This window comes from Melampsora larici-populina (genome assembly GCF_000204055.1).
Source record: "Melampsora larici-populina 98AG31 unplaced genomic scaffold MELLAscaffold_8, whole genome shotgun sequence".
Lineage (NCBI taxonomy): Eukaryota > Fungi > Basidiomycota > Pucciniomycetes > Pucciniales > Melampsoraceae > Melampsora > Melampsora laricis-populina.
Window position 1 is genome coordinate 787,048 of NW_006768772.1, and position 25,209 is coordinate 812,256.

General features: G+C 39.8%; 6 protein-coding genes across 6 annotated transcripts; 2 read left to right on the forward strand and 4 right to left on the reverse strand.

The window, feature by feature from the left end:
• Positions 1-1,913: 1,913 nt before the first annotated feature.
• MELLADRAFT_42567 (uncharacterized protein) lies at positions 1,914-4,596 on the reverse strand (the record flags this gene model as incomplete). Its single annotated transcript, XM_007407270.1, has 10 exons — positions 1,914-2,511; positions 2,607-2,786; positions 2,874-3,142; positions 3,213-3,311; positions 3,388-3,505; positions 3,585-3,801; positions 3,878-3,983; positions 4,073-4,167; positions 4,262-4,342; positions 4,431-4,596. The coding sequence occupies 10 exons, from the start codon at positions 4,468-4,470 to the stop codon at positions 2,418-2,420; spliced, it is 1,299 nt and encodes a 432-aa protein (XP_007407332.1).
• A 1,248-nt stretch (positions 4,597-5,844) lies between these two features.
• Positions 5,845-6,564, reverse strand: MELLADRAFT_61077 (uncharacterized protein; the record flags this gene model as incomplete). The annotated part of the gene is made up of 3 exons (XM_007407269.1): positions 5,845-6,015; positions 6,096-6,229; positions 6,300-6,564. The coding sequence occupies 3 exons, from the start codon at positions 6,562-6,564 to the stop codon at positions 5,845-5,847; spliced, it is 570 nt and encodes a 189-aa protein (XP_007407331.1).
• A 4,186-nt stretch (positions 6,565-10,750) lies between these two features.
• On the reverse strand, positions 10,751-11,466 carry MELLADRAFT_61078 (uncharacterized protein; the record flags this gene model as incomplete). The annotated part of the gene is made up of 3 exons (XM_007407268.1): positions 10,751-10,906; positions 10,983-11,116; positions 11,184-11,466. 3 exons carry the CDS (start codon positions 11,464-11,466, stop codon positions 10,751-10,753), a joined length of 573 nt encoding a protein of 190 aa, XP_007407330.1.
• Positions 11,467-12,941: 1,475 nt separating this feature from the next.
• MELLADRAFT_95862 (uncharacterized protein) lies at positions 12,942-13,501 on the forward strand (the record flags this gene model as incomplete). The annotated part of the gene is made up of 3 exons (XM_007407072.1): positions 12,942-13,052; positions 13,228-13,287; positions 13,445-13,501. 3 exons carry the CDS (start codon positions 12,942-12,944, stop codon positions 13,499-13,501), a joined length of 228 nt encoding a protein of 75 aa, XP_007407134.1.
• Positions 13,502-15,162: 1,661 nt separating this feature from the next.
• MELLADRAFT_55346 (uncharacterized protein) lies at positions 15,163-15,970 on the forward strand (the record flags this gene model as incomplete). Its single annotated transcript, XM_007407073.1, has 1 exon — positions 15,163-15,970. The coding sequence occupies one exon, from the start codon at positions 15,295-15,297 to the stop codon at positions 15,652-15,654; it is 360 nt and encodes a 119-aa protein (XP_007407135.1).
• A 3,953-nt stretch (positions 15,971-19,923) lies between these two features.
• On the reverse strand, positions 19,924-23,419 carry MELLADRAFT_115738 (uncharacterized protein; the record flags this gene model as incomplete). The annotated part of the gene is made up of 4 exons (XM_007407267.1): positions 19,924-20,523; positions 20,647-22,105; positions 22,171-22,759; positions 23,000-23,419. The coding sequence occupies 4 exons, from the start codon at positions 23,417-23,419 to the stop codon at positions 20,349-20,351; spliced, it is 2,643 nt and encodes an 880-aa protein (XP_007407329.1).
• Positions 23,420-25,209: the final 1,790 nt, after the last annotated feature.

Consider the following 25,209-nt stretch of genomic DNA (forward strand, 5'->3'; position numbering starts at 1 on the left):
CCTGCAGGGCTTTTGGAATTGTGTTTAGCTTATTTCAGTGCCCTGGGGTGTGGACTGCCTCTTTACAAGGAAGAGTCATGCAGAGTGCCAGGACAAAGCCCCACAATGTAGGGACAAACCATGGCCCAAAAATGCAGCAGAAATGAGTATCAACTGTATTTTATATGTATATCTCTGCATCTTGAAGATATTCAAGATTCAATTCTTCCTTATAGTACAAAAATAGCTTTTTTAATTTGTGTTTTTTTCTGAAAGGCTTACAGCCAATTTGAGGATGATTGACCTCTTTTTTTGAAAAAAGTTGCTGTCACAGTGGTCAAAACCAACCAAAGAGTGTTTTTACAAGTTCTGTATCCTCTGGATTCTCAGATTCAGCAGAAAAACAAAACTCAGTCAAAACAAAAGCATGTTTTGCAGGGTTTTGAATCATGATGCATATTTCAAAAAAACATCCATTCTCAAATTGGCTGCAATAACTCATCAAATTTATGTGATGGAGCCTGAGGTTGGTGAACTGTATATTCTTGATCTGTGAATACAAGATCAGGTATGTACCAATTTATGATGTCATGTGATGGCATTGGGATTTTGGTGTTATGGCCAGCAAATGGCCCCCACAGTGATATTATGTTGAGATTATCATGTGAATATATTGAGAATATGTTGTGAATATGTTGGAGTTGTGGTAGTCACTGGCAGTTCTTGCCTGCCAGTGACTAGTAGATGAGTCTGGGGGCTGTGAATGGCCTATGACAGCACAGCCAAACTACCTTTTGAGGAAGCACTCTTGGATGGTGCACTTTTCTGAATTAAAAATATCACAAAAACAATTGTCAGCACAGCAGATTGGGTCAATCTCAACAGGTAGCCCCATAAATTATCTTCTAAAAAACCAGCATGTTGGGTGTTGACCCACCAACTGCATGTGAATATAGTGCACATTTGGAGGTGCTTTGAGAGGGATGCACAACACAATCTGTCTTGAGGGAAATGTTGAGTCACATTTTGATGTCACAGGCAAACATTGGTGGGGAGATCCAGGTCCTAGATATGGTGGTACATGGCATGTTGTTATTTGTCAATGTACTAATATTCTGGTTGAGGAGCTTGAGAATGAAGTCTTGGTCCTTGTCCCAAAAGATTAAGTGCCTCCCAAGTGTGCTTAACTCCTGAGGGTTACAAACCACAGAGGCTACCCTTTGCCACAGGGCATGCCATTTGTTGTGACAAACTAGAGCATGCACTAAGAGAAATGGAAAGGGTACATTTCATGTAAGCATTCTAACACTAAAGGGAAAAAAACACCATTGTGAGATGGTGCATGAGCTAACAAGTGACTTCACAAGCTCTTGAACCCAATTAATTGTCTTGCCTTCACAGAGGTATTGGATGGCCAATACCTTAATGCTGACTCGGTACTATCTGATGTGAACTCACATGTCAGGAGAGGAAATTAGAGTTCAGAGCACAATGGAGTTTGTCAGAGTGCAGCATGGAGTGGTGGACTGGGAAGAATGGAACATACCAGAGTCAGACAAAGCAGGGGGAAGGATGGATGTGGTGGTTGGATTCAGGGTCAATGTTGCAAAATTGCAAATGAGGTGGGATGGACTCCTGGCAATACTATTTAGGGCATCAGGATTCATGGGGTTGATAACCCATAAGTAGTCACAGCTTGGTGTCAATCACCGCAAGTATGGGCCTGGGCCCTGTACATATTGGCTGTGTTTGGGTTGGGCATTGACACAAAAGTTGCAAAAAAAATTGCGACCATGACACAAATTTTGAGCTGTAAGATAAAAAATGTTGCAGAATAAGTTCAAGTCACCTAACTCTCACACTTCTGAATTTAGAGCTTTTTGATCAAATCTAAGAATCAGAAACTAATCACTCTGATCTCAACAAACATGCATAAAAGGCAGAATCAAGATAAACCGAATACTCTGCATATCATATAACAATAATCAAAGGAATTTAAAAATAAAATAAAACAAAAGAGACCAAGTTTGAGTTTTTTTTCTTTGCAATTCATTCATTCTCTTCAACTAATGAAAGAAGAAGACCAAAAAGACAAATAAAAAAAGGGTATGTGTGTAAAAAACAAAAGAAGAAAAAAAGACTTTTGTGGTAAACACACAACCCACTGGAAGTCTACATCCAAAAGAAGAAAAAGAGGAAAACCAGGTGAAGAAGGGTGGGGGCTGGGTGCAAAAAACCAGATTTGATTATTGGAAAAAGCTCGCACAAGGAGTAGCAGGAGTAGGAGAGAGAAGTGGATAGAAAGACCAAAAACAAAAGAGAAAAACCATAAAAAAAGTTCGTGTCTTCTGCTTTTTTGGATACGTAACTTATAACAAAATTATAGTAAAGCAGAAGGAATGTAGAAAAATAAGGAGAGAATGAGGAGAGGTGTTTATTCATCTATTACTCAAGAATCCTTTCTTCTTAGTTTTCTCAGGTGTTAATGGTCTACCAGATTCTAGCCGACGTTTCTTATCTTCCAATTCAAGTCTTTGAATACCAAAAAAAGTCAGAAACAAGTCAATCACTTTATTATCTCTCTTTGCAAATCAGAATTAAAAGAGAAAGAAAATAAGAAAACGGACCGTTGTTTTTCAAGAGCTTCTTTCATATCACGATGTCTAGCATAGAGTTCCTCTTCCGATTGTTTTAATTTAGCTTCTTTTTCCGCTACTTTTTGTTGAAAGACCATCTTCATTTCAGATTCCATCTTGGACAATTTAGCTTCATGTAAAGATCTTTCTTCTGCCATTTTCGCTGCAGGGCTGTAGTAATCACACAAAAAGATCTCAGTGTCTGTAAGTATAAGGAAAAAGATTATAAGAGGTCGATAGTAAAAGTTTATTACTAACTTGACTTCTTTAAAGACTGAATGATCTTGAGTCACTCCCATGGACAAAAGTTTCTGAGATCGATAATTTTCATATAGAACATTAAGAGTATGTTCTTTTAATTCTTCCATATGCGTTCGAATCAGCATCTGCCTTAATTTCAAGAAATCACAATGATCTTCGTTATCGACTTCTACTGTTCCAGAAGGATATTGTCGTCCTCGAACTTGTCGACCATCAGCTGTTTGAACTTCTGTATCTGAACCTACGATGGCGAATGGGATCTTTCGCTGATGAAGCAGGAATACCACTCATTAGATCGACATACAGACAATGGAAGTAGCCGAAATGAAACAGTACCATTATTTCTTCGTTCTCAGCTAGAGTCTCCTCGTCCTCTTTTTCATATCGGGGAGCTTCATAGATTTGAATATTGTGGAATGCAATATCGGATAGAATCTTTTTAGGGTTTGAATATGACATTCAGATTAGTGATGATCAACAAGTAGGGAGTAGATCAAGAAAAAGAATATACCCTCTGTTTGAAAGCAAGGATCTCATCATCTGTCATCGTATCAGATTTAGCAATGACGGGGATCAAGTTAACTTTAGTATGTAGACGTTTCAAAAACTCTACATCAACTAGTTTCAATCTTTTTTCCGGTGGGAGAGTTATTTCGATCAAAATCAGAATCCAACCAAAAACAAAGGTGAAATTTTTTACAAGCTTACGAATGACCAGTAGGTTCAATGAAATAGATACAGGCATGAACCCGATTATCCACCATCTTTGCACGATTCACTCGATTTTCTTGTTCAAGAAATGCATCGAAACGAGCTTCGATATTATCGAGTATAGGTTTCCATGATTCAGAGTTATTGACAAAGTCACCATAACCTGGTGTATCAACTACAGTGAGTAAGAGCCTTACACCCGTCTCCTCGATTTCTACAAAAATCGAATGATTAAAGGTAAGTTCATCGGAACAAGATGAGGAGAGTTGTCAGAGTGAAAAATGAGTAACCTGCTGAGATGCTTTGAATCGCTATCGTTCTTGGTCGATCAGCATGAGGACCAGGATAATCTTTTGGTGGATAGAGAGTAGTATTGAAGAGTGTGTTGATCAAGGTCTAGGATGAAACCAAAGTAAAAACAATAACAGATGACTTGAATTCAACTTTTTGACTTTGTGTGGTCATTTCAAATCAATCAGATTTACCGATTTCCCTAGACCACTCTCACCCACAACCATAACAGTAAAACTGAAGCCCTTTCGGACTGATTTACGATGTACTTGATTTGGTAAGTTTGCAACTGTGTTTTTGATATTACATGATCGAGGAGAACAGATCGAACGCAGATTAGATTATGATCAACATTAAAAAACTAGTGATTTACTAATACTGACATCCAACATAACCCATTAGTTTTTTTCGAACGATATTCGATATTGGGGGTGAGATTGGTTCATTGGCATTCATGACTGGAGCTAAAAGTAACAAAGCAAGGAACGGTTTTTAGTAAGCATTGTGTAAGTCCTTTATCGATATATCAAATATCATGATCGATATACTAACATGGCTGTCGAGTAGGATCGTATTCTTCTGGTTCTGACATTTTGAATGAGTTCTATTAATGGATCGAATCAAAGTAAAGAGATAGCTGATGGTTTGTCGTTGAAGGTAGGGAAGTGATGATGAATCGGGTGAATCGAGGATGGTCAACAGTGGTCAACAGTCCGAGTGCACTCAAACTCAGTTCCAGTATCAGAGTCAGAGATCAGACTTAAAGTTATGTATGTATGTACTATGTATGTCTCTGTCTTAAAGAGCTTCCACTCTTTATTTGGCTCGAAGGTCATGAACTTAAATATAAAACTACATAAATATCTCTAATTCTGAGGTCTGAATTCAACCTGTGTCTAATAAGGGGGCTCAAGTCAAAATATTTGCAACCTTTTCTTAAAAAATTGGGGAAAGTTTTTTATGGTACCGTGCTGTAAAAACTTTTCCCAATTTGTAAAAAAGGACCGTAAAAATTTCTTCCGGATCTCCTTCTGAGCAGTAAATTTACGCAAATTTGCTGCTTAAAAAAATTTGGGATGTCGTATAACATTTCCCAATTTCATAAAATTTTGCGTAAATTTTATGAAATTGGGAAAAGTTTTTTATGATAAAAGTAGTAAATTTTTTTGACTTGAGCCCCCCTAATATTCTCATGAAAGGTAGAGCTGAAAAATATTCCTCATCAACACTTTGGTTGGGGAATTCATGAAAACTCCACACACACAGTCAACCTTTGTATATGTGTATCCGAGCCAATTCCTCATCGTCAAGTCAAAGTCTATGTTGTAGAGTTAAAACATATGAAGTATTAACAAAAGACAGAAATATTTTGAATCCAAACCGACACAACCCCCGAATGCTTGACAGCAAGAGATACACTTCCCAAGGTGAAGCAAAAGTAAACATTGTTGACCGAGTTATATTTGGCTTATGCACCAATCATAAGCTAGACGACAAAACATGGACCGGTATAGATAAGTATGAATAAAAAAATCAAGAGGGTCGAGATACCGTCTCTCAATCTTTTTGGCTAACTTTGAAAGACTCGAGTGTAGATGAATGGTCAGAAATCAATTTCCAACGGTGCAACATTGCATGAAAGGAAACAAAGTCATTCCAAGTTGAGTGTCTTCTACGGGTATCTGAACACTAGGACTCCTAGAGGCTAAGCTTTTTTAGAATCCTTGTCACACCCTCAATACGACTGAAGCTGGTAACTTTTTCTTTCCTTGATGCGCGGCTCGACATTTGAAGTTACAATAAACGTTGAGGGTACAGTAGCTACAGATTATCATTGAGCAAGTAACACCCAAGGAAGTTCACGACATATTGATAAGGCCAAAGAAAGAGTAGAATGCAAGGACCATTTATTACGATGTAAAAAGGCTGGCCAATTGAAATTCTATTTGTCGGATGTGGATGTCCTTTACAATCTGACAGGAGCAACGGTAGAAGTAGGAGCCTGACAATACTTCTTATGTCTAGTCCAATCTTTCTTTTGACAAACAGTGCCACAATAGAAGACACACTTGCATCTAGCACAATGTTGAAGTTCGGCGTATTTGGATAATTTGGCAGCGTTTATCATTTTAGGGCACTACAAGGAGAGTTCATTGGTCAATAATACTCTGGATACAATTGATAACTTTGATGATTGGATTTAAAGTGAAGACTTACTTGATAGTGAGAGCAGACCATTTCATTAGGAGCACCCATGGTTCGCCATTTGATTGCTTTTTCATGATCACCTTTCATTTCGTATAATCTACCGAGATTATCACGAGTACAGACTAGATCTGAAACGGCACCATCTGAATGATGACGATTGAGAGGATCACCATCAACATTACGTCATCTATTTCGAAATTAATTCTAACTTACCCTTTCGGACTATTTCAGCTTCTTCGAGGAACTTTTGCGCTTCGTTCAACCGACCCATATCGATGTAAAGCTCTCCTAAAGAGTTCTTGGTGAGTGCGACCGTGTGTGATTGTGCTCCACTAGTGGCGATTTTACGTTCCAACGCGTTCAAAAGAGCTACTTCTTCTTTCTCGTATTGACCATCTTTGTGAAGTTGAACAGCTTGGTTTTGTAGATTGCAATTTAAAGGAACTTGTGGGTTACTAGAGACTGAACTGTGGAACATTTCGTTTTTGGTTGATAAGATGTGAATTGATTAGTTTTGAAATATGCAAAATAATCAAAACTGGGTTATGATCAGGTGATGAATTTTGAGTTGAGTGGGGTTGAAATCGAGAATTTAGGACACTCGGCGAGTTTTGATTGAGACTGATGATTGAAAGGCAGGATCGACACTTGCATGTCCTTTTGTTCCGGATGCACACATGCCATACACGGTATACACCACCGGTATATTAACTTAACTAGGTCGGCTTGTGAAGGTTAAAAAAGGCCAGCGAGCTTTTGGGACTTTAGACCGGTAAGACACCCTGGTTTCATCACCCTCTTTGTCTGCCTCAATTGAGGCGGTGAATTAAGCTTACGATGTTTCCATCTAGGACCGGCTGCATCTAAGTCATAGCTGAAAAATCGAGATCTACATACCGATGTGGTCTCCTCATCTTGTGGGGCTTCCAGGGGTCATGTACTTCGCATCTACCCAAGCCAGGTTACTATGTACATCGGTCGATTAATTCCTCCGTTTAAAGGGAGGCTTACATTGGAACATGTTGTGGTCGTACCCCAGGACACCTATGTATGATATTTTGCTGCTGGTGATATACATATTTGCAGCAGCGCCCTCAAATCGGGGAACCTCGGGAGGGTCCATTATTTGAGACTTGGTTATCATTTATAGGGTTTCGTGCGATTATCACCATGGGATCCAGGAAACTCGCATCTGATAAGAGATTAGAGGTGCATATGATTGTGAGAACAGGGAATCACTTCCAGAGCCCGAATAAATAAAAAGGTGAAGAGGTGGAACTTTCATATACTTCTCGGAACGGGGTCTCGCGGCGTATCACTTGACGGCGTCGCTTGATTTTATTTCAAGACCTCCTCTTACATGATGTTTATGAAAACAACAATTCGCTCTCTTTGCATGACCCTTTGATTCTATGCCCAGGTATTCAAGAATCGAACACCACTTGCTTCATCCCATTGAGGATTGCCATGTTTTAAAAGACTTGATGAAGAAAACATTCCGCTAGTCCATATGTTCTGAAGGTTGGAATGGTCGGCTTCCAATGAGATCTTTACACTGGACTGGATGAGAATTCGATGTAGCAGTCTCATCTTAATTTAACCACAATTTTGATTGACATTTGATTTTACAACGAGAAAGCTCAAGCCTTTTATCAGCAGGAGATTGCGAGAGAAAAAATGTTGGAATTTCTCAACACGCAAAATAAGACAAACTAGGTGGCATACAAAGGCAGACTACATGTATTCATTTTACCTAAAGGCAAAATAAGAAAACACCGTAAATGTGATAATTGAAAACGCAAGGCATTCATAATCACACACTTCCGAGGGATTTGTATCATTCCACCCAAATATATCAATCCTGATCCATTACCCCAATCAATGTTTATTTCTTCCACTGGGATAACTATCTCTTCAAATTTGACATTTGGTTGATTTGGCATTGATAGGAACACAAATAGTATTGATCAATTGGAAACATCACAGCTACAAATAATTTGAGTGTTCACGCCTAATGTGTGGAACCTCAGTCTCAGATATACAATGAGTCCTGGGGGCACCATGTCAAAATTTCTTAGCATACATTGCTTTGTGGTTATATGGATGTAGTGAACTCAAACTGTTGTGGAGGATTGATTGAGCTTGAAGAAGATCAGGAGGTGTTGATCCTCCTCAACTTTGCCTTAGATTTCATCAGTTCTGACCTTGGGTGATTTGAAAATCTTTTCATGTCAAACAATCTGAAAGTCCTGGCAGCCTGTTACCAAGTAATCTTGTCATACCATTGTTTCTCAATCCACTTGATACATGCCATATTCCAGTGCATATGCCAAGTAGATGATACAATCAGTAATAATGGTGTAGAAATAAAATATGCATTCCTACCTTTCAGTATATATCTTATTGCACTGTATCATACAGTGCTGTATCATACAGTGCGATAAGATATATAGTAGCATAGAGGAAGTCAATTATCTGACAGCCAATACAACACAAATCATGAAATCCCAACAATAAAATAAACAAACTATTTGTGCAATTTATTTAGGGGTTAGGGGTGTGCTTAGCATTAGGGTTGTGGTTACGCTTTGAGCAGGAGCTATTTATTGGACCATCACCTCATGGAATGCCTTTGGATGCCATCTAACAGCAAGACACCCCTAGAATGGCTGTTTTGACCTTTAGCATCACACTCAACATATATCCACCATATTTCTGTTTCCACTTTGAATGAATCAATACTGAGCATCCTTCTGGAATCAGCAAGTATTACAATAACCACATGTAAACCTGCAAAACAGTTCTCTTAGTATGTAGATCTACCAAATTGTCACTTTGAATGTCAAGTGTGAAACCAAAGTATATTCTAAATACCCTCCAATATTTTCAATATGTTGCAAAATAATCGAAATCAAAATTGCCGCTCAATCATAAGGTGTGATTCTTGTTATGTTTGGTATTTTTTTCCAATCTAGCATCTATCTACATATATAGTGATTCAATCCATCCAATAATAACAGCCTTTCTTATCACAATGTTACAGACCGCCCAATAGCTTAATCCAACCTCTATAGATTCCCTTTCACCCAAAATTGTTGAATTGTATTGATTTTGAATCAAGATCTCCATGTAAAGTGACAACACTTTGTACTTCATTGTCTTGAACGTTTACTCATCTGCACATCTATTTATCAGTTTCACTTTCCGCTCTATCAACTATGCACCAATTTAAGTCACAAATCTACCTCTGACATCAGGAGATATAAAAGCATTGTTGATAAATTACACTGATAAGTGTCAACTTCTGTTTCACTGCTCAAAGGATTCAATTGTAGAGTGTGGTGCCCGCAGACCAATTGAGCTAGTTTTATTTAATCACAAAATTGAAAATTGAATCACAAAAGGTCAGGATGTTCTGTCTATAGATAGCTCTCACTGCCTTGATTGAATTCCCAGAGTCTGTACAGATCTGTTTGCTAGTTAACAGTCAGTTTTCAATATATGTATAGCTCTGTTTGCCTCAGCTTTGCTGGAGTCCTATGCTCTTGGCCATCAAATCATCATGTTATATGGTATATGGAGGGTATTGAAGTACAAGTATGTATAAAAAATTAAATTCCTGTGTTTGCAAGGATATATTTCCTGCTGCCTCATCCTATTGGCAGGGACCCCATAGTTCAAGGAAAAACTTTCAAGATTTATAAAGACTTATAGAACAGACAGATTCTAGTTTGTAAGAAGTCTACTGATGAAAACAAATTTAAAGAGGGGGAAGATTTGGACTAAAGGAAAATAAGGTATTTGGGGGGTTAATGTGTAATCTCATTTTCCCTTTTGGCTCTTGCTTAGCCACTATCTCTACATTTTCCCTTCAAGATTCTTCTCCTCCTTCACCTCCATTTCCAGCCTCTTCACCTTATTTATCTTCATTTCTGTTTCTGCCTCCTTGGTTGTTACCTTGTTGAAGTCCTTTCCCTGGTTCTTCTCTTGTTCCAGTTCCATACTGGACATCTGAATTTCATACTTTGCTTCTTCTAACTGGACCTGATGTTCCCACCTTTAAAGCTTCTTCTGCCAACATTCTTGATTCTTCCAGTTGTTCCTTTTCTTGTCAACTTGAATTCTTGACTAGATATTTTGGTTTATATTGTTTTGTAGTTGGAAACTAATTATTGTTGCTAATAAAGTCACATTTTCTATGTGAGCCTCATCCATGGACTTCTACACCAAGTTGTGCCTTGGAAGTTGGTTGGTGCTCATAAAGATATCTTGTGCATGATCACATGATGGTGCTGCAAAATCACCTTTTTTTGAATGGTTTTGGCTTCCACCCATTTGAAGAAGAACTCAAGACGCAGAGTCAAAACTCTTGCAAATTAAAAAGACACCGCAATCAGCTCTTCCAGTCAGACTAAATACCATCCTTGAGTTTATAAGATGTGGGCTGCCTGCATAACTATAGTCTAGATCTATCACAACATAAATGAAGCTGAACTCCAAGAGAATTTCATTCACTGCATCTCAATCATCGAGAAATTTGGACTTGTCTTTTGTATTAATTAATCAGCACAAATCCGAAAAGAAAGTAAAGCTTCAAGAAGTTCACAAGGTTTGACAAGGAGAAAGAATATTTACGCAGGATGCATAGAGGCCAATTATATCATTCACACAGCAGGACCAGGAGCCTTGCAGTACTTCTTGTGTCTCTTCCAATCTTTCTTTTGACACGCAGCGTTGCAATAGAAGACACACTTGCATCTAGCACAATGCTGAAGCTCAACATATTTGGATAACTTGGCAGCATTTATCATTTTGGGACACTACACAGGTATCATATGGGTCAATAATATTACACACTGTGAAAAAACTCTCATAGGATCAGAAGGGGAGACTTACTTCTAAATGCGAACAGACCATTTCATTAGGAGCACCCATTGTACGCCACTTGATTGCCTGTTCATATTCTTCCTGCATCTCATATGTCCTACCAAGATTATCACGAGTACAGGCCAGATCCGAAACAATACCACCTGAAGGAAGATTGAAAATATTGACATCACGCTAACGACCATCATAAGAGGATTGATTCAGACTTACTCCTTCGAACTCTTTCAGCATCCTCAAGTAACGATTGTGCTTCCTTCAATCGACCCATATCGAGGTAGAGATCCGCTAAGTCACTCCTAACAAGTGCAACATCTTGTGACTGTTCTCCATTGGTGATTATCTTCTTTTGTATTGATTTCAAAAATACTACTTCGGCTTCCGCATATTGACCATCTCTATAAAGGGAAAGCGCTTTGCTACGTGATATGCCATTTTCTATGAGTTGTTTGTTGGTAGCTGTGCTGGGAGAGGTTGAGCTATGAAATCCTTTCATTTTCTGTTTTATATTTTTGGTGTCGCGAATTGAAAAATATGAGACACAGAAAACCAGAGTACGGATTCAATGAGCGTGGAGGTAAGTTGGTCGTGTACCTTTGGGAACAAGAAGAGAAAAAAGCAATTTATATCTTTCATGCAGGGGTGATGATCGCAATGCGAGGAACCCCTTCATAGCCTTAGTATCAGAGATATATTGGCAATGTCCTATCTAGGCAAGTCATAAAATTCTCACTTGAGGCAGTCACAAACTTTGAAATTGTTTGTATTGTTCATCTAGCTACCTTTTTTCTTGGAGACTTCTTTGAGTGATGACGAGACGTTCTTTTGGCGAACACTTGATCTGAAGATATCCAGGAAGACGAGGGTTTTGACTTTCCCAAATCTCATTTACATCATGAATAGATTCAAAAGCGCTTTGCTTTGAAGGAGCCAAATGTACTCTGACAATGGGAATCAGTCAAAAATAACTCCAGAAGATTTACTGCTGTTGACAGTGGCTCAGATCAGCCCCATGGATGCAGCTTTGATTGAGGTTACAAGCCAAGCACCCTTGATATCTTAGCCTCCAAGCCTATTATCCTGGCAGTTTGTCAGATACACATTGGGAACAAAAGAAATGTTTCCTGTGAGTGTTCATATATCTTCTCTCTTCAAGACCCGATGAGCCTTACTTCCAGTTATTTTTTAGTATACTTCAAAATCATGTGACACGTACAAAGACCCCATTTGGTAAAAAAATGTGACAATCATTCCAATGAGGATGCATTACCAGCTATTACCCGGGATAATGATGGCTCTGATCAGCCCAGATTGAATGGTATCACTTGGTCTATCTACAAAGGTCTTTACCAGTTAGTCAACCCTAGCTTATTTATTTATCAGGATCTCCATCTTATCAAGCATCAGATGACATCTTTTCAATCTCTGTCTTTCTTTAAGCCCTTGGAGTGCCATTAATTGTGATTGCTCATTATTACTATAATTTCTCATTAAACAAGTATGACACTTTCTCATTCCTCAACAGTATCCTTCTGATTTCATGTGGTGGATACACAAATCCTTTGTGTCAGTGGAATCTGATGTTTAAAGTCTGAACTTACTCAACACTTTATACTTTAATCTTTGGCCAAGACTGACATAGTGGGACTTGGATATTTTTGATCATCATGTCCACTTTTGCTTACCAAGTGATAAGAGGTTATGTTAGTGGTGAGGAAGATTTGGTAGTCTATCTTGGCAATGTGAACAACTATGAGGGAAGGGAGGGGAAGGGTGATGTCAAACTTGTTGGATTGTTTAAAAGTCTGAACTCACTCAACACATTATACTTCAATCTTTGGCCAAGACTGACATAGTAGGACTTGGATATTTTTGATTGCCATGTCCACCCTTACTTGCCAAGTGATAAGAGGTTACATGGGGGTGGGGAACATTTGATACTAGTAGTCTATCTTGGCATTGTGAACAACCATGAAGGAAGGGAGGGGAAGTGTGATGTCAAACTTGTTGGATTGTTCAAACACCCCAGAGGTGGTGCTTGGCAAAGGTTCTGGAACACTTCAAAATGCTAAGCCTGCCATGGTAAAAATCACACACCATGGCCTCCCAAGCTGATTCAGAGTGGTTTGAGTGACATGTGGCTATGAATTGTTTGATTTTACTGATACAGTGACCCAGGGTTGAACAGATTTGGTAAGGCAATTTCTTTGTTTGATCACTCCAGTCTGGTCTGACTGTTGAATACTTTGGATCCAAGGAAAGGGAAGTGAAGAAGGGGAAACCAGATGAGAAAGGCTTGAAGGTTTTGAACAAACCTGTGGCATCTTCTTAATCACAATAACACTTGAATCATCTTTATTGATCTTTATTTCATTTGATCCTCAACTACGTATGTACAGTAAATTCCATAAAGGATGAAATCCTGAAGTTTTCAAAATCGAGGCATGGTCCGTGCAAGGGCCAGCATCGGCCAGAACTTGAGTGCCTGGGGCTGTCAAAAAACCCTTCTCGGACGACATTATTACGATTAGATCTGGACTAATCCGAAGATCCTCTCTTCTCAACAACTTTCATGAGGATCAATCTAAGCCACTCTTACGACTTTTCCCATTCTAGATGAGAAGACTCACGATGGCAGGATGGGGCGGCCCAATCCTTTTCGAACCCGGCGTGGATGACATCTCTGGCCCTTTTTCGAGAACCACCATTGCCGAATCCTCAGTGACTTCTTCTCCCGGCTCAACATCGTCTTTGGACCTTTCTTCAGCCATCGATTTCATCTTCATCGATTTATCAGGGTCCACCCATTTTACGTGCTTTTGCAATAATCCGTTCGACAATCCACTTTTCAATCCACTTTTCTTTTCCTTTTTCAACATGTCTACTCATGCTGGCGAACGAGATCATGTGTCTCAACTCAGTGATGTGTTCGTTGCTCATGTTCTGGATTCACCACTCGGAAATGCAGCTTACTAATCATGATTTTATCATTCCAGGTCAAATTCGGACTCGGAGTTTATCAAGATGGCGAAAAAATATCTGGTCGATGCCAATGGGAATTTCGAGGACTCCTCTGATGATAACAGTTCCGGCAAATCACTTGTCGACTTCGATTACAGCCATTCCTCTCCGGTCAAAGATGAAAAGCCCGCCAGAGCACCAACTCCGTTCATTCCACCTGGTATGTGAACTTTTCCTGATTGCCTTTCATCGTTAAGTTAGTGACATCTTTGGTTTGTAGCGGCTTTACCCAAACCCAAAGTCACGATGCAGTTTTCGGATTTTAGGGTTGCTTTCAGCTTGTATACGGTGAAATCGAGCAAAGGCCCGGTGAAGGCGAATGCCAAACGCCAATGGATTCCCCACAAATTCCCAGTTACCGATCAACAAATCGACCTATCAATTTCATCCCTTCCTCAGCTCAAAACTCACTTGTTCACCATTGCGGACAAGGTTGCCGAAGAGCCAACTGGCGGTATGTCCGCGTTGTACAAATTGGCCAAGGCGGAAGGCAAGCTCTCCATCGGCCTCTACATCAGCACCCACTCGACTTATGGCAAGGGGAAAGATTACCGCGCCACCGAAGATTCTCACCTGGTCGATTTTTTCCTAGCTGTCCAAAATAATGCCCTGTGTGAAAAAGGAATATCGGTGATAATGAAGAACCCTACTAAAGCAGCTTCACAAGAAGTTGAGGTAAGTAGTTTCTCCTTACTCGTTCTCTCTCTTCACCATATTTATGGTTGACTGGTTCTTTTTTGGGTGGTGTGATCAGAAACGATCATTGGCTCATGCAGTTCTGGCGGCTACTAATGTCCTCGAAAGCGGGCGGGAGACTACGCAAGACGAGCTTGACCATTCCGACCCGGTGGCCAAGCGAAGACTCATCATGACGGACTTGGTGGCACATCATAAGAAGCTGGGTCATGCCTGCAAGGAAGGATATCGACTAATTCATAAAACTCGACCATCTAGACTTATGCTCTTGACTTTCGAGCATATGCTCAAGTGGGCCAAAGCGATAGTAAGTGTTTTTCTGTATGTTGTGGTATTTGATTCAAATCTCTAATACTCATTGATTTTGGTCTAGGCTCAAGGGGTCGAAGGTGTCACTCTGGACAACCCACCTGACCAAGCAGGTTTTGTTTGGGAGACTGTGAAACGTGATCTGCTCACTACGACGCCGGTGATGTCCACCAAACGATTGAAAACTGGCAACAAAGGCTTGGAAAACGTTAATCATTCATCTCGTTCAGTCTGGGGATACGCGGAAATGCAGGATATGGAAATCAAGGTCGATGTCCATGTGGCCAGAAGATTGGCGATGAAATCTACTATCCACGATTTCATCGCCTTTGCGCCGGTCCCCAAACACGAGGTTGATGACGTCACCGTGGCGTTCGAAGATCATAGCATTTACACATTTTATCCCTTCTTATTTCCGAGATCTTTCGATGCGCGTGATATGGAACGCTGGGGGATTTCATTGGGGACTGGCCTGGCCTTGATGGATAGTGCGCGCCGGTTTTATCAGCACCTCGTTGACATCGGGGAGGAAAAAAGTCGACTCAATGGGATTGTCATACCAGATTCTGATTCTGATGCCGAGATTAAAGTCATGTCTTCTAAATCCAAACCGTCTGCCAAATCTAAAGCAACTTCGAAAGCGAAAACAGGCAAGTAACTTTCCGGTTGTTGATCCCACTCAAAAACGATTCAATACGTGGATTTTATTGTATGCTGGATCCTATCACGTTTTTGTTTCAAAAAAATCGTATTGTCTCAACATTTCTTCCCACTCAAAAAAGAAAGCAGTATGTTGCTAAATCATCCTGTTTGTTTTAGTGTTATCTCTTTTTTGTTTAACCAAAATCATACTGTCCCCCCCCAAAAAAACATCACCGTCATGTTTGGATTTGTCCTGCTACCTAAGTATGTTAATGGTCTTGTGTGTGTTGATCTGAAAATAACACTTAAATGTGTTTGTGTTTGCTTAAACCAAAGAAACACAGAACATTAATTTGTTCGCGTGAGATGCTTTGTGATTGTCAAGATCATAAGCTTGACAATCACAAAGGAATTTTTTTCGAAGAAAGTTCATAAGATTCCTTCGAAAGCATCCTGGTGTCGCCGTCGCTTGGAAGACCTTCGATTTTGATGACTCGAAGGATTCTTTCACTTTAGATCATCTATGATGATTTTAGTCAAATTTTTTATACGATCGGATGTTGAGTGAACTGATTGGTTCAAAGACATCCAATCATAATTGGGACCTCATTGCGCGCGATAGGGTAGCACGCAGATACCGCTCCAGAGGCAATTTGGGTCGCAATCATGTAGAGTCAACATAACATCTTGTATCCATACTAATTGCAATTTCAGCAGACTTATTCACTAGATAGAGACATTTAGAGATCGCCCACAAAGAGACATAGATAGGGAGTAATAATATTTTATTGTTTGGGCAAACACAAAAATCAAGGCAGAAAACAAGTGTTGATCTTCAACACAACACATAGCAATAGAAGCCAGCTCAACTCGATCCTTTGGCATTGAAAAGGGAAAATGAAACTCGCCCTAGTCTTCATATTGAGCATTGTACCGGACCCAATAGTGACGGGTGGTATAGCCGCTGTGCGATATGAGAGGTTGCATTAAGCGACGGGTCATTACTCTAGCGGCCAGTAAGAGGAGATACTCGGCCTTGTCGTCCTCATATAACCAACGGTCCTCTCTTTTCAATCGCGATTTGGTGCAGTGGAAGGCGTTCTCGATCGGGTTCATATCAGGTGAATAGGCTGGCAAGTATAATACTAGGATTCCGGCTTGTTGACATAGTTCAAGGATGCGTCCGCCGTGATGAACTCGGGCGTTGTCCATGACCAGCACCGAGTTGGGACCAGGATATCGGTTCATAACGGGAAGCTGAAACAGGAAAGTATGACAGTGATATCAGCTCAAAGACCCAATAAAATGGCGAGCTATTTCTCGACTTACCAAGTCATTCTTGAGAAATAGCTTGACGTCAATCCTACAAACCGGCCCTTCTATAACAGTCCCAGCGATCATCCCCTCTTCGCTAACAGCAGGGATCAGGGTCCAATGAGACCGTTCGGTATAGCGAGCCTGGCGAATCGTTTGAGTGCCACGCTGGGCCCAGCTCTTCATGCAAGAAGCGTCACGGCCCACAACACCACTTTCATCTGCAAGTATTTTGTGTCAGTGACAAAACTGGAAGCAGAAATAGAGAAGATTAAACCGACGGACCAATGAACACCAGAAACTCAGGTGGAATTCCAGCCACTCTCATCATAAAGTCAATACGCTCGGCAGGAGATTGATTGGGATGAACCCCCCGAGTCACCAAAAGAGAGAGCCCTAGACGTTGACGAAGTTCGCGAGAGATGGTTGCACGAGACAAAGTGAGGCCGGTCAAGTCAGATAGTTCCTTCTGCAACTCGTTGAGATAAATTGAAGGACGTTCCACGACTAGATCGTGAAGGGTTGCCAGATTCTCGTCCGAAAGCAGAAAAGGGCGGCCGCGAGTCTCATAGGTGGCTGGATCTTTGACCACACTATGGGTGTCCCGGAATAGGCGTTTCCATCGGTAGAGTGAGACAGTTGAGATGTTCGTTTGTAAGCGATAGTTGATATCAGCAAGGGGAACGTTATCGATGGCCAACCGAGTCGCCAAGAGCTTCATGTCCTCGGAATAGCGTTGAAAACCCATGTTGGAGGGTTGAATGGTAATGGAAAGAGGTCAAGCCACTCAGAAACGGATAGGGGACCAGGGAAATGGAAAAGGTGTCATCTGTAGGGAGGTTTGGGGGATGATAGAGTTCACCCCAACTCGAAAATAAAGCCAAAAAAAGACCCCAAAAAAAAAGACGTAAAAAAAGATAAACAACCTACATGCGGATCTGCCTCTAAGTTGGTCGCGTGACCAACTTAGTTGACAGCCCGGGCACTCAAGTTCTGGCCGATGCTGGCCCTCGCACGGACCATGCCTCGATTTTGAAAACTTCAGGATATGATTTTCGCCGGTTTTCAAAAAAAATCTCGGATTCCTACCAGCAGAAAAAGGACCATTGTTTTTTGGGAAAAAAAAATCAAAATTCCTTCCATTTGAATAAGGACCCTCAAAATCGTGTTTTTGGCTGTTTCAGAGGAATTAAACATCACAATTTTTGTTGAAAAACTTGTAACTTTTTCTAGAATTTGGTGGAAAAAAATTGGAAGAGCTAAAGTGGGAACATCAAATCAAAACTCTACACATAGTGGATATCAGAGAATTTGATCACAAGTAGGAAAAAAATATTTTTCTTTCTTGAATTTGGTAGAGATGAAGATGAAAAAGTTGAAGCAAGAACATCCAATTGAATCTCTAGACAAGGCGGAGAGGATTTGATCACAAACAGTACAAAAAATTTACAGAATAAAATTGGAGGGTAGCTTGTTTTTTTGAGCTTGAGCATGTTCAACAGCAAGTTGATCAAGAACTGCCTGAATTTACCGTTCTTGGCTCATAGCTTTCACCATAGCACAACAAGCTTGAGGAATCCATATGGTGTTAGCCTTGAGTTCACTACTATCCATTGATGTGGTAGGGGGAAACACATAGTGAATTTCTGCAGTGCTATATCAAGATGAGAAAATATGAGGCAATTTGGACAGTTTTCTTCAAAACCACAATATGTTGGTACAATTGCATTTGGATGATTTGCTAGATCGTTGGTCAAGTTGATCTCAATCTGTTTTGAGTCATCTAAAGGGCCTTTTTTGATCACATCTATCAATGGAGGCTTTGTTGTACTGTAGAAAAAGGTGTCCTATCTCAGCTTTGAACTTGATATCACCAGGCTTGGTATTCATAAGCAACAATGGACCTGGGTGCCACCATATCACTGCTTGGGCCCTTAGTAATAAGGGGGCTCAAGTCAAAATATTTGCGACCTTTTCTTAAAAAATTGGGGAAAGTTTCTTATGGTACCGTGCTGTAAAAACGTTTCCCAATTTGTAAAAAAGGACGGTAAAATTTTTGTTTTGGATCTCCTTCTCAGCAATAAATTTACACAAATTTGTGTAAAACAAAATTGGGAAAAGTTTTTTGCGATAAAAGTAGTAAAATTTTTTGACCTGAACCCCCCTAATGTGCAGTTGGATGCTGATGGTGGTTATGGCCTGCAGAGGCTGGATTCCTACCTCAGGTGTAAGCAACATAATTTTTTTCCCTTGACTTTTTGACATATTCCTACCTCTTCAATAAGGCACATTTACTAGATTTTTTTGAAATTTTCTCAAATTCCTACCCAGAAGATTAGGACGCTTTTTGCCCAAAAAGGCCAATTCCTACATACCCAATAAGCCGGGTATATAGGGGCTCTCCAGGGTCCTGCCCGGGCACTCAAGTTCTGGCCGATGCTGGCCCTCGCACGGACCATGCCTCGATTTTGAAAACTTCAGGATTTCATCCTTTATGGAATTTACTGTACTAAAAAATGACTTGTGTCCAAAAAGAAAGCTTTCTTTAGACCACAAATACCTCAAAACTCTAATTAGTTGTCAATCAAAACTCGCATTTCCCTTAAGTAGCTCTTTTGAACATCCCCAAAAACCTATGCTTCATTCTAACTTTGTGATCAGAAAACCTAGGAGGTTATATTGGAACTCATCATGGATTCCTACCTAATTGGATCTTTAGAGCCCAAAAACCATGAATGATTATATTTAAATCTAGCAGACCTTTATAAATTCAACATTATTGAAAAATATTTTGCAGTGTGCACCTTGTTTAATCAAACACAAGATCAAACCACTCTCTATGAATCTATCCTATCTCAAGACTAGTCTAATACCTCACACAAGTACTCTTGACCCTCTCAAATCCAGTTTCTTGAAACCATTTCTATCCAATGACTCTTCTAGTTGATCCACTTTGGTTCAAGCCTAATAAAAACAAAAAAATCTTTTTTTTACTTGAAAAGAATCATTTTGTTTTCTGTCTTGATTTTTTTTTGATGACATATATACATTGTATGACGTATATATATATCAAAAGAAAAAAAACTTTCAAAACAATATATAAAAACATCAAAAAAGAAAAAAAATCAAAAGGTTTATGATTACAAACAAAATAAATAAATCACACACATCACACATGAAATGAAAAAAAAACCAAAGCCACCCCAAAAAAGAATAAGTAGAAACAAAGAAGTGTACTTGATCTCATCAAACAAAAAAAAGATAGGGAAATGTGATGTATTGAGACAAAATGGAAAAAAAAAGAAAAAAAAAGATGATCAATATACAAGTTTAAAAATTTTCTCTTTACACCAACCAAAACTACCCAACCAACGAACAAACGTCAAAAAGACCACATCAATCTTCAAAAGTACTTCTCACGACATTCTGATTTGAATTCGCAAGATCATATCCGATCATGTTCACTTCCGATTTATTTCTAGAATGATGAAACGGTAATCTAGATCTAGAAGTGGACAAACACCTTAACCTATTCATCCCACTACTACTAACACCACCCTTCTCCTCTTTCCTAGAAGAGTTTGAAAACATATCTTTAAAAAGCGATCGATCGATGATTTTCTTATGATGATGATGATGATGATGATGATGATGATGATGATGATGGTTTGAAGCAGAAGGTAAACCAGCAAACTTAAACCGATCAGGTGATGGTGGTGGTGAAGGAATGTTTGATAAGTTTAAAGGTGATGGCACAATCGGTTTAGAAATCGAAAACTCTAATGTAGGTTGAGATCTTTGTCTTCTCAAGGTTCTAGTGATCGGTACGAGTTTCATGGAAGGTAATGGTGGTAGTGGTAATGAAGGTAATGGTGGTGGTGGTGGTGGACATGGTCGGATTGGAGGTTTTGGAAACTCCAAAAGAGTTGAATGGGTTCTGAAATCTAAACTAGGTCGAGGTTTAAGTGCTGGATGATCTTTTGGAATTTCTGGTAATGAGCTTGTAGGTGGTGAATATCTTTGTCTTGGTACAGATGCACTTGCACTTCTTTTTCTTCGTGTGATGACTTTCTCCGGTATAGGTGGGTTGTTAGTACTAGGTACTGATGCTTGAGAAATCACACTAGAGACTCTAGAGTGTTGGATTTTACCATGGATACCAGGTGGTGCTGATTGTGCTTTGAGTACTCGACTTTCATTAGCTTCTTTAGATCTTGATGAACTAATCGGTTCAAAAGCTGGATGATAGGCTTCAATATTCGATGTAGCGTTGGTGATACTGCTTGTATAACTACAGGCTCGTTGACTATCAGCAATCGAACCACTTGAAGAAGTAGATGGATGAGGTGCATGTCGAAACCGTTGAGATCCTCTGCGACTGTGCCTAGGTTTATGAGTTGGATGTGACGATAAGTTGAGATTGGGAGTGAACGATATGGGAATTTCACCCGATACAAGAAGTGGACTTTGACTTGGTTTAGCTTGACGTCTAGTATGTTGAGATCCTAACGGTATAAGTGGCTTAGTAGACGGTAAAGACGATGCAACCCAGCTGTCATCAATCAATTCCCGTGCTTCATTCATTTCATCTGTTTGATGAAGATGAAGTGCATCTAGAGACGCATTGAGAGGTTCGATGGATGAAGTTTTGACCGAACTTGCAAGTGAATGCATCATAGTGTCATTAGGAGTAGCCACTTCGAGTTCACTACCAGTACTTTCGCCTGACAAATAACGTGGTCGAGTTAAAGAGCTTGATGGATTAGAAAGGTTCATACTCAATTGGCTTGATGTTGAAAGTGTAGCCGAAAGTCGAGCATCTTGAGATTGATGAAATCCTTCTAGATCATGAGAATCCTCAAGAGAGTCGGTATCATTGCCAAAGATGGCACTAAGACTGATTTCACTACTCGCAGTACTATCACGCCTTGACTCGTTTGATTGAAGATTTGATGGAAGTTTGTGTAAAGCAGTACGTGCCGTGTCGACAGGATTGTTCAATGGATCTGGATGAATTGGCGGTATACCAGTAGATATTTGGCTGATGAGTTCTCGAGGGGCTGGGACTGAGGGACGTCTGGGTTTAGGCGTTGCCATACTTTCTCGTAATTCGGATGCGATGCCCCTAGGAGTGTTAACTTGTAGTATAGGACCTGTGAGTGCAATAAAATGATGAGTATACTGAAGAATGTGATAATCAACACAGAGGTGAACGTACTTAGGTTGATGTTCCGTTTTGATGAAGAAGGTTGTAATTCGTTTGAAAGAGTAGAATAAGTTGAATGAGGTTTGGCTTTAAAGGAAGGAAAGCTAGTAGTAGACATCGAATCGAATTGTTGAGGAATAGGAGATGAAGATTGACTACTTGGATTCACATCTAAAGGAAATTCAATCTTTTCACCTAATTCTTGTTCTAATTCTTCCCATAATTGACGTGAAACTAAATCTTTATGTGAATCAGATGATGATTCAGATGAATTTACATTTCCACTTTCATAGGGGTCGTTTTGATTTAGTGAAACTTCTGAAAATGAATGGTGATGATGATGATGATGACGAGTTGGTGGATAGGGTCTTTCCGAATCCATCGAAGTAGAGTTAGAATTTGGAAGTGTCGAAAGTGAGCGAATCCTAGGTGTTTTTAAACGTTGATAATGGCTTGGATCAGGCTGCGGCGATGGCAAGTGATGTATTTGACTATTGGGCGCAGTGTCAATCTTAGTGATACATGAAACTGAGGCTGTGTCGGATGGATGCGGATGATGACGATGGAACCGCAGTGGTGCTAATGATGATTGAGCGAGAGTCTGAAGGGAAAATGTAAGAGAAAGTACATAATAATCAATTAAAGACTGAATGATTCTTTTTGGAAAAGGGTGAGATGATTCAGATTCGCAAAAATCAAATGGCGGAAATGCGAGAATCGCCACAGGCTAATTGCTTGCTGAAACGTATTTGATATTTTACGGGGTGGGAATTGAGCTAGAGCTGAAAGGTATAAAAAAGGGAAAAAAATAATTGGGTAGAGCCAGGGGAAGATGACATACCGTTGAAGTAGTTGAATGGTCTGGGAGGGTGATGATAGGGGTACTCAAGCTAAGATTTCGAAAATGCGATCTAATTGAGCGAGAAGGACGGTTGAGGGGTTGCAAGGTGAGCCTCTTCAAATGAGACAAGGATAAATGTCGGTAAGTTGGGTTTGTTGGTGGTGGTGGTTGTAGTTGTGGTTGTAGTTGTGGTTGTCGTTGGGATTGAGGATTTAATTTTGTAGTAGACGTTGGGACTTCTTGCAAGATAGAAGTTGAAAGTCTTGAAGGAAGATGATGATGATTTTGACTAAATTTTGAATAATGAGATGAAGCTGTTACAATCGGAAATTTAAATTCAGGTTTCGCCATCTTCTCCTCATCTTGGACTATGAGATCATATCTCGGATTGAATGATTGACCGCCGACGTTTTGCGGCATGTTCTGAGCCGTGTACTGATCCTTAGACCGAAACTGAAAGTAAGAAAGCGGTTATACTTTAGATGGCAAGTGAGTATGAGGAGCTGTATAGCCTAGCTGATCGAGTCTGAAGCTGAATTTTAGAAAGTTTCAGGTATGTTTGAAGTGTGATGCGATGATAGCACAAGACGATTTCGTGAAAGAATCGGAATGACGAGCTGAGCGGAATGAAACACGTCTGATGAGTTAGCTTGGCGGGAACTGGACTAGATATATAGATATGGGCTATGTTGAGAAGGCTATGTTGGTGGCTAGAAAGTCCTAGTGAAGGGTCTAAGATAAAATCAAGTGATTCTCCTCGTCATGTTGAAGAAAAAAAGAAATGGGAATGATTGAAGGGAGAGTAAAGTTGATAGGAGGGGTGTGATGAGGGTTCAGTTACAAATTACGTAGGATATTGATGGATGGATAATTTCAAGATGTGCGAATACGTGATGGGGAAGTTTGACAGGTGTTCTGAGATGCTTGATGATAAAGATTGTTCTCAATGAGCTTTGATTCTTGATCTTGTATTTCTAGATTATTAAGATAATTAATAATTTATCACACTTGGAATAATTTGGTTAAATAAATGAAGGCCAAGGTGCGCAGAACTCGACGCTTAGGTAAACTCAGGGTCTGTTCGCGGGCGCATCGAGGATAGAACGGATTTGGGTGATTGATTGATTTTGTAGTCTAGAATTCTTAGATTGAACTTTTTATGTTTGTTGATTGATGATTGATGTGCTAAAATTATAGTGATTTTGATGGGTGAATGATGGTGAATGATGGGTGTACTGTGGTGTGATCGATTAGTTCAATGGTGGATGCTTTGATGGTTACCGACATTTATCGAGGAGATAGTCTTGGATGTTAATCTGATTTGGATTAGCCACTGGCACCAATCAAATCTTCATCCAAATCTCGATTATCAACACCTATCTACATACAAACGCGGTCTTTCGTTTCTGTTTTGTGGAGTTTCCTTCCCGCGAGGTCAGGGTGGAGGTGAACGGTCGCCTTTAGAGTGACTTTGACCATGCAAAATGTTCCGAGGGTATCCAGGCGTAGGCGGCGTATGTAGGCGGCGTCCCCTAGGTAGCCTCAACAAATGTCTTGCAAAGTGTTCAAGAGGCTTTCAAATTATTTCACTTTCTTTCATTCTTGAGTCTTCTTCAAATCATCAACCCTGGCATCTCCCTTGATGAACTTTGTCCTCTCAATAATCCACCAAGCACCTCGAGACCTACCAATTTCGAGACTGCTCAGGACTGCTCAGGACGGATCCCATTGAAAATGCGATGATCATTTGTTGGAGGTGATCGATATTACCACATGATTTTCAACAAGATGATGTGTTATCACATGTTGTATGCGTATATACCAAAATCATCTCTAAATCTCATCTTCCCTCATCACAAATGATATGTATCTACAAATTACACCAATCAACTCATAACAAATTGCTTCATCTCTAAACATTTTCTAATAAATGAAATCATTTCAATTTAACAACTTTGATTTCCATTCATCCAAGACTATAAATTCTCATATTTCTAATCAACTTTCAAAGTGATACATGTAAGTATTTTGATTTTCAAATCTTGGTTTTATAGCTGAAAAATTTATGAATCAAAATGTTTCCTGAAGTCACGTCCCTTACTTTTTTTTTGCTCTTTTCATATTTGAAGTCATTTTTAGCGTTGTCTATAGATCAAGGAATCTTTAGGGAACTAAGAAACGATGCTATCATAAGTTTGAACCTTGTGATT